This window comes from Danio rerio, chromosome 3, assembly GCF_049306965.1.
Source record: "Danio rerio strain Tuebingen ecotype United States chromosome 3, GRCz12tu, whole genome shotgun sequence".
Taxonomy (NCBI): Eukaryota; Metazoa; Chordata; class Actinopteri; order Cypriniformes; family Danionidae; genus Danio; species Danio rerio.
In genome coordinates this window covers 660,501-669,024 of record NC_133178.1, presented here as the reverse complement: position 1 = coordinate 669,024, position 8,524 = coordinate 660,501, and the positions used below count along the sequence as shown (strand labels likewise).

General features: G+C 37.2%; 1 protein-coding gene across 1 annotated transcript; it reads left to right on the top strand.

Annotated features, from left to right (window-relative positions):
- Positions 1-1,442: 1,442 nt before the first annotated feature.
- LOC101882698 (GTPase IMAP family member 9) lies at positions 1,443-8,284 on the top strand. The gene is made up of 3 exons (XM_073943784.1): positions 1,443-1,627; positions 4,418-5,002; positions 6,815-8,284. Exons 1-3 carry the CDS (start codon positions 1,597-1,599, stop codon positions 6,856-6,858), a joined length of 660 nt encoding a protein of 219 aa, XP_073799885.1. The 5' UTR covers positions 1,443-1,596; the 3' UTR covers positions 6,859-8,284.
- The last annotated feature ends 240 nt before the right edge of the window (positions 8,285-8,524 follow it).

Here is an 8,524-nt window from a genome sequence, read left to right as displayed (position 1 = left end):
AGATGAATTTGCATGAATCAGAAACATTTCCATTCAATAAATGTGCAAATAAAATATGATGCACAAACTTATTAATGATTCCTACTTTTGAGTTCATCAGACGCTGGATTCGAGCCGAGTTCATGCTCGAACGTGTCAAAACATGATCACAATCGTCTTATGAGCTGCGCCACTGAGACTGTTAAGCATACTGCAACAGTTTACAGATATAAACCACACTATTTCTTATGTAAATGCACTCAGTGCGATGTTCAGACCCAACTGTGTTAACCGTATCAGCTAAACTCTCCCACTCTATTTTTTTCTTTTGTTGTTAATTCCGGAGAACAAACTTGCAAATAACACCACTTTTCTCCGGTCTACCTCCGAAAGCAGCACCTCCAATTCACATTCTGTTCAAAGTTTCTCTTCTTGCTTGCTTTTGCCGTTGCTTTTTCGTTGGGTTTTGCCATTAGCATAGTCATTAGCATATTCATACGGGGGAGGAGGCAGGGAGGGGTTTTGTGCTCGTGCATGTTGCGCTCAGTTTCACGTTCATTCGGATGTACAAAAGAATATGCGTGGGATTCGGTGTACACAGTGTTTCATACATCTGAATTTTTTTCCGCGTACGCACATTTACAGCTTTGTGCGTACGCAATGTTTTAGTAAGATTTCCACGCAAGTCTTCGTACATGAGGCCCCAGGTAAGAAAGTGAATGCCACTTATGTATTTGTTTTGTTTTTAGTTAAGAATAGGTAAGTTTACGGCGCTCGGCGCTGAAGATTTTTCTTTTCTTTTTCTTTTCATGTTCTAGTGAGGTAAGGGTTTCGCTTATGAGTTAGAATTGTTTTGTTATATTTATTTCTTTGATTTGGCTTCACTGGCGTCCCCTTACTCTTGAGTTGACCTAATTTCGTTTGATAATTTGTTTAATTTGTTACTTTATTATTGTAAATATTTTTCTGAGTGTATATATATTTAGGCATTATTATGATTTTTTTTGTACATTAAATCACTTTTGTTGGCAGTTTTGTTGATTGTGTCTTTTGTTTTCACCCATCATCTTGTAAAGGTACCACACCTCTTAAATGTTATTACTTTCACCCTAGACTAACATCAAAGAGGTTGTAACATCTATATTTATAATTGTATATAACTGTGCGGGTTATGTTGATGAAATCACATCAAGTTTGTACCTAACTGATGCATTTTATCAAGCATTATAAATTTGCGAGAACTACACCTCCCATAATTCCACTCTCCTTCATTGCGTCATCAAGCCTCTTGTTGTTTTAGCTGTAGCGGCGAAATTTCTCGGTAGCAAAACAAAACAAAAAACTTCCCGGTTGTTGTTTTTCCTTCATCAAGCTACACGGACAAAACAGATCACCATCACGCAAGTGTATAATAAATACAGTAGGCGGCGGTAATGCTCCTAAGAAGAGAACGGCCAGTAAACGAAGAAGAAGAAAGCAAAAGTGAAAGCAGCTTAACTGGACAGCGGCTCTTCGGGTCTGCTTCAGTTTGTTTATTTAATGTGCCCTTTTTGTTTTGTGTAAAGCATTAAATTGATGTATTAAACCGTGTGTTTGGAGGAGTGTCATTCATTAAAGATGGCGGAGGGAGCTTCATCATCATCTACAGGTAAGAACCTGTCTGCGTCTGAACAAATGTTTCTTATTAGACATGTAAGGTGATTTTTCCTCTTCCTAAGAGGACATTTATACTCTGAGCTGTTGCTGTTTTATCCTCTTCTCTGATTTTTCAATGAAAACATTTTTTTTTTAAATTGTGTTTTCACCAAATTAAAAGTGGAAATAAATCACAGACATGATGTTTCAGGCCGACACTAAAAGCACACATAATGTTTGACTATAGGATTAGATTACTGACAAATAACCAAAATAAAACACTTTCTGTGAAACCAACATTGATGTATTAATGTAAAGTTGTTTTTATGCGCACATTTGTTAATTTAACTTTTGCTAATGTGAATATTGGGTCTGAAATTGCATGCAAGAAAGACTTGAAAACAACATCAGCACTGTTTAATTGACTGTGAACCTTGGTGCAAATATGATATCCTTGTTAAATAAAATTAAGGAGAAAATCTGAATTTTTTAATATTAAACCAACTTCTCAGTGAGAATAAAAAGCAAACAGCTAAATAGCAAAAAAGTCACATTGCCTTCAAATAAACTGCATTCACTTCACTTCAGCTTCAGTAACACAGTTGTGAATGCGCTGCCAGTGCTTTTATCTGCTTTTTGCGAGAATTTCTCTGCGCTTTGCACATTTACATTCACTATTCTGGGACATATTAATACACTTAACATGAGAAAGCACTTCATAAAGCCTGTCGTGGCTTTATGACCTAAACATTAACCGAGAAACCCACATTTCTGTCAAACTTTAGTTGTAATTAACAGTAACAACTGTAAACAATTGAGTGTTAAGCTTTTCATTAAGTGTTTTCTCCCTCATTAAAGTCTATTGTAAGGAAAAAGCTGAATATAATGTAATAAAGTGAACAATGTCTTTTGAAGTATGTAATCCCCAATGAACCCAATTATTACAGCTTAATGTGATTTAAATTAACCACAACTGGAGACAACTACATTCCTATAAAAATATCCTCATGATAAACACTTTCTGCTGCCTAAAGAACAAACTCTTAATGCATCACTTACATCACTTACAAACAACATCACTTAATGCATTCTCCACATACACGTACATTATAATGAAACAGCCTAACGTGGCCTAACACTCCTTAACACCAAACAAGGAAACCCACATTTCTGTCAAACTTTACCTGTGATGAACACTAACTATTATCAGAAGAATATAGTACCACAGATAAAGTGAACAATATCACGTTAAGTGTTTCTCCCTATTAAAATTCATAATAATGAAAGGCTTAACATAACTAAACAACAACTGGGGGAAACCACATTTTAAAAAGCTGTTCATGAACTCTCATTTTATTTAGGATAAACTTTCTGCTGTTAAAAGAATGCTCTTGTCTGCATGTTATTGCCTCTCCCACAACAATAAGGGAGATCGCTTTACGCTTAACTTTGAATTCAGGCGATTGCTCTTTAATAATAGTTAGTGTTAAGTATTTAACGTTAAACTTAATAAAAGTAAAGTTTGTCAGAAATATGGGTTCCTCTGGTTGATGTGTAGATGTGCTCTGTGTTTTCACATTAAGTGTTTTACAATGTCCTGCACAAATTCTCGTGGGGGCGGGACTTAACATCGGTTTTTTCTGATTGGCTAGTGAGATTTTGATGGACAGCTGTTGCTCCTGGATGTAGAGATCAGTCCTGATAATAGGAAAGTGTTTACTGATTTATGCAGAGAAATGTTTCATGTGTTGCTTGCTTATTATTAGTGACATAAACAATGGATTTAGGAGAAATCGACAGTATATTATTTACCTAGGAGAAGCAGTGGCGCAGTAGGTAGTGAAGGTCGCTGGTTTGAGGCTCGGCTGGGTCAGTTGGCGTTTCTGTGTGGAGTTTGCATGTTCTCCGGTTCTCCGGATGCTCCGGTTTCCCCCACAGTCCAAAGACATGCGGTACAGGTGAAGTGGGTAGGCTGAATTGTCCTTAGTGTATGAGTGTGTGTGAATGGATGTTTCCCAGAGATGGGTTTCAGCTGGAAGAGCATCTGCTGGGTTAAACATATGCTGGATAAGTTGGCGGTTCATTCCACTGTGGTGACCCCAGATTAATAAAGGGACTAAGCCGAAAGGAAAATGAATGAATGAATTATTTACATAATTAATAAATGCATCTCTCTACAACGCTGTTAAGCATATTACATGCAAGAATCCAATAGCTCTAATGAAATGACAGTTAGTAAATCAGGGTGATGCATGTGAAGCATGTTTTATAAGACTGAGAAATCTGGATATTTACTTGTCAGTTGCAGCATATCCACTTCTCTCCTGGTATTCTATGTATAGTGAGTTCAGTGCTGAATAAAGCAGTAGACTATATTAAAATATTAATGAGAAAACTGCACAGATCATTCTCCTCTCATATACGTTTCTTCAAGTTCACCATCTGTATCGTCTGGGAACCCTGACCACTTTGAATTATCAAGGACCTTCCACGATGATCTGTGACTGACAGGTTAACCAACCAATCACGTTTCGTTTAGATCTGCATCATGTTTAGGGGTGTGGAAATGTCCACATTATAGCGACCAGTGCTCCTCATTCAGTCATGAACCTTTTACAAAGTTTACAATGATGAAGCATCAACATCCTGAATGATCTGTCAGCAAAACACAGGATTTATTTCCTACTATGCATGTCAATGATAAGAGATGACACTCAGACAATTTCTGTTTCTTGAGCTGCTCTTTTCTTTGTCTCAGTCAGCGATGAGAGTCTGATGATCTTATTCTCTATCTCTATTTCAGCTGATGCAGTGGTGCGGATTCTCCTGGTGGGCAGGAAAGGTTCTGGGAAAAGCTCAGTAAGGAATAAGATACTGGGAGAAAATAAGTTTATAAGGCAGGAGTGTGAGCTTAGTGAGGGTCAAACACAGATCAGAGACAGACGGGTTCATGTGCTGGACTGCCCAGTTGTGCTGGATCCAGATGTGGATAAAGAGAAACTGCAGGAGCAGCAGCTGTCTGCATGTTCAGCTGGTCTCAGTTCAGTTCTGCTGGTCGTGCCTTTAGTGAAGAAGCTGGAAAATGAAGAGGAGATGCTGGAGTTTATTAAACATCTGTTTGGTCCTGAAGTTCATAAGTACATCATGATCCTGTTCACTCATGAAGATGAGGATGAGGCCAGAGTTTCTCAACTTCTACAACAAAAAGTCAACGTGGATCTCCAGCAGCTGCTGACTGAATGTGGAAGAAGATATCACTGTATAAATAACAAGAGAAGATCAGAGGAGCAGAGAATACATCTGCTGGAGAAGATTGAGGGATTAGAGGTAGAGAATGGAGGAAAACTTATCAGAAGGAGGAGAGCCAGCAAGAGCAGCTTTGTCGACTGTAAGTTGTGTGTTATTCCTGTTTTGCACAAGTTTATTAATAATAAATAATCGCGACTCATTCCAGAACTGTGGCTACTTTAAAGCATTAATCGTCATTAAACTGGAATAACATACAGCAAATATTTAAAGTAAAATTAATCTTTTATTAATGTACAAAAATGCTTAAATGTAATAATGTGAAACTCTTGATGCTGTCACTAAATGATGGGAGTAACGCCAATAAACAGTAAACAGAGCTGATGGTAAACAGAGTTAAGCTTAAGAAACAAAATTACAAAATGAAATAGGCTATACAGTGGAGTGTGTCCACCAGCGCTATCTTTATCCACAGTTGACAGGAAGAGGCCCAATGGAAGAGTTCTGCAGATGCTCTTTACCTGTTTTCTTGCTAGTGAAGTGTTCGGTTTTTCCTCTTATAAAGTTGTTCATGTAAATAGCGACTGCACCATGGTGCAACCAGGGGCGGTCTTAGTGATTTGGGGCCCTAAGCACTTCCAGGTTTAGAGCCCTAGCATATAAAGTAGACTGTTTAAATATTGTATATACAGTTGAAGTCAGAATTATTCGCCCCCTTTGATTTCTTTTCTTTTCATTTTAAATATTTCCCAAATGATGTTTCTCAGATTGAGGAAATGTTCACAGAATGTCTGATAATATTTTGTTCTTCTGGAGAAAGTCTGATTTAGTTTATTTCAGCTAGAATAAAAAAAGTTTTTAGTTTTTTAAACACCATTTTAAGGTCAATATTATTAGCCTCTTTCAGCTATATATATTTACGACTGTCTACAGAACAAACCATCGTTATACAATGACTTGCCTAATTATCCTAACCTGCCTAGTTACCCTAATTACCCTAGTGAAGCCTTTAAATGTCACTTTAAGCTGTATAGAAGTGTCTTGAAGAATATCTAGTCTAATATTGTTTACTGTCATCATGAAAAAAGAGAAAATAAATCAGTTATTAGAGATGAGTTAATAACACTGTTATGATTAGAAATGTGTTATTAAAAAGAAATGTGTTCAAAGAAATCTGCTCTCCGTGAAACAGAAATTAGGGAAAAAAATAAACGGGGGCGAATAATTCAGACTTCAACTGTATATATATTCATTTAAAGTATATTTTATCTTCTTAATTTCTTTATATTTTTAATGTAAATTTAAAAGCAATACATTTACAAATAAAAACAAGTTCACAAAATATAACTAAGTACAGCAGGAGTGCCCAAACTGTTCTGGAGGGCCGGTGTCCTGCAGATTTAACTCCAACTTGCCTCAACACACCTGTACAGATGTTTCTAGAAAGCCTTGTACAAGCTCGAATAGCCAGCCCAGGTGTGTCTGATATGGGCTGGAACTAAACTTTGCAGGACACCGGCCCTTCAGGACTGAGTTTGGGCACCTGATGTACAGTAATTAGCCATTTCTGTGATTAGATTTTAATAGTAATAATAATAATAATAATAAATTGAACAAATTTAATTCACAATCCATTAAGCTAATCTGTTCACCAATGTTCATATGAATTGAGTAATTGCTGTTTGTGAATGGCCGGCCATTTCACTGGGGAATGTTATTTGAACAGGCTCTCGATCTATTATCAAGCATCTGACAGCAGGATCGCGGAGGAAGTTGAGTTTAAACGATTGATATATTTTGCATTATTATTCAGGAGAGTTTGATTAAAGCTCTTGTTTTGAAAAATAACAGGAGGTTCATCTTTGAGATGTAAAATGTACCTGCAACTCTACAGTCTACACATGCCAGTTTGTTCACTCTTCATCATGTCTGTGATCTGCTGCTTCTGTTGTAGTTTCAGGGTTGAAGTCTCCGGCTGCAGATCCAGACTCATCCTAAGAGGAAAAGACTGATCAGATCCGGCTCTGCTGGGAGAAAACAAGATCTCTTCAGAAATGTGGTTGATATCCTCCTTCAGCTCAAACTCTTGCGTGAATAAATGCTGGAATCATGTAAACAAACCCCCAATGAGACATATACAAACTGAAAACTGCTGAACTGAAGCACTGCTGTGTTTACTGAGCACTGAGAGACACTATCTCAGTCATGACCAAACACATCATGATGGACAGACATTAGTCAGTGTCTTATTGCTGTGAACCTGATCAGCTGTTGTGTTTGAGTGTGCTGATGCTGTTACTGCAGTAATCCACTAGAGAGCAGTCTTATAAAGCTGTCCAGTGGAGGAACTCCTGTTGAAGGAGTTTTTATTGGAGCTTTGTGTGCGTGTCTGTAATCAAGATTCTTTACTGATTTCTAATGGACTTACCATTTGTTTTCACTCTATATTTTAAATAAGTGTATTGTATTTGGTTATGTTTAAGCTCATTAGGATGCACTGTGTCCTTTATGATCTTTGCTTTAATCTTCCTTTTTTTCTGTATTTTAGTATTATTTATTCTAACTTTTAGCAGTCTATAATAATAAATGTTTCATATTGTAGTGTGCTTTTAAAGGTTTAAGACAGCTCCCATTGGAGGAGACAGGTATGTTTGTGTGTGTGTGTGTGTGAGAGAGAGTTGCTGTTTATCAGCGAGCGAAATGAGGATGCACAAGTTCATTATATTGTATATATAATATATAACTATCACAGCATTTGAGCGAGAAGATGGAAATATATTCCATCCGAGGGATTTATCAAAGAGTAAAACACAAACTGCATCCCTTCAGTGCACTCAGTAGTGCTCATGTTCACTCACTCGCTTTATTCACTCCTTCAAGTGGACTATATTAGTAGACTACTGTAGGCAGTAGGTGGTGATTTCGGATACAGCTAGAAATATTCTGAATGACACTTTGAAGTGGCCCGCTTTGAGCACTGTGTCATGTTTGTCTTCACTCTGAAGTGCCCTTCAGAGGGTGATATATTGGAATAAACCATCAGACACTTAATACATAAAATAGTTTGATTTTCTCGTGAAATAGGGTTCAAAGGGTCATCTGCTGGACCATCTTCTAAAATCCTCCCCATTTCATTCTTTAGTCTTATTTTTCAGCAGATTTGCCGTTGATATTGTCACATATACAATATATCATTCCTGTTTTTCACCTACATCACACTTCAGTTGCTCCAAGCTCACCATCACCTCCAGCTTTAACACAAATCAATTCATTTTTATTTCTGCAGCACTTTTATCAATGTATATTGTGTCAAGATGAAGAAAATTAAGGCCTGTAATACTTTAAATTGTGGAAACCCAAAGATCCACTCCACAATTTCTGACCTGTTATCACTACAAGATTAAACCATATGCTTTTTAATAAAGCAAAGCAAGACAGAATAGATCAGATAAAAAAGACCAGTTAATTTACATTTTGATCACGCATTCTCTCATATCAAAGCCAGCAGAGGGCGCTGTAGTGTACCGCTGTGCCCTATTGAGGGTGTACTGTGTGCATGGAGGTGTGCTGCACCTGACGCTCATTAAGTTACCATCCTTACGGACTTCTCCGCAATTAAACACAACAGTGTCTCTTTTTTTTCTCTTTTCAATAATGTTTCGTA

Bases quoted from the DNA above. Each gene is read 5' to 3' on its own strand.
- LOC101882698 (XM_073943784.1), top strand. From the start codon at position 1,597: ATGGCGGAGGGAGCTTCATCATCATCTACAG. The intron at 1,628-4,417 runs GTAAGAACCTGT...TCTCTATTTCAG, and splicing joins AGCTTCATCATCATCTACAG to CTGATGCAGTGGTGCGGATT. The intron at 5,003-6,814 runs GTAAGTTGTGTG...CTTCTGTTGTAG, and splicing joins CAAGAGCAGCTTTGTCGACT to TTTCAGGGTTGAAGTCTCCG.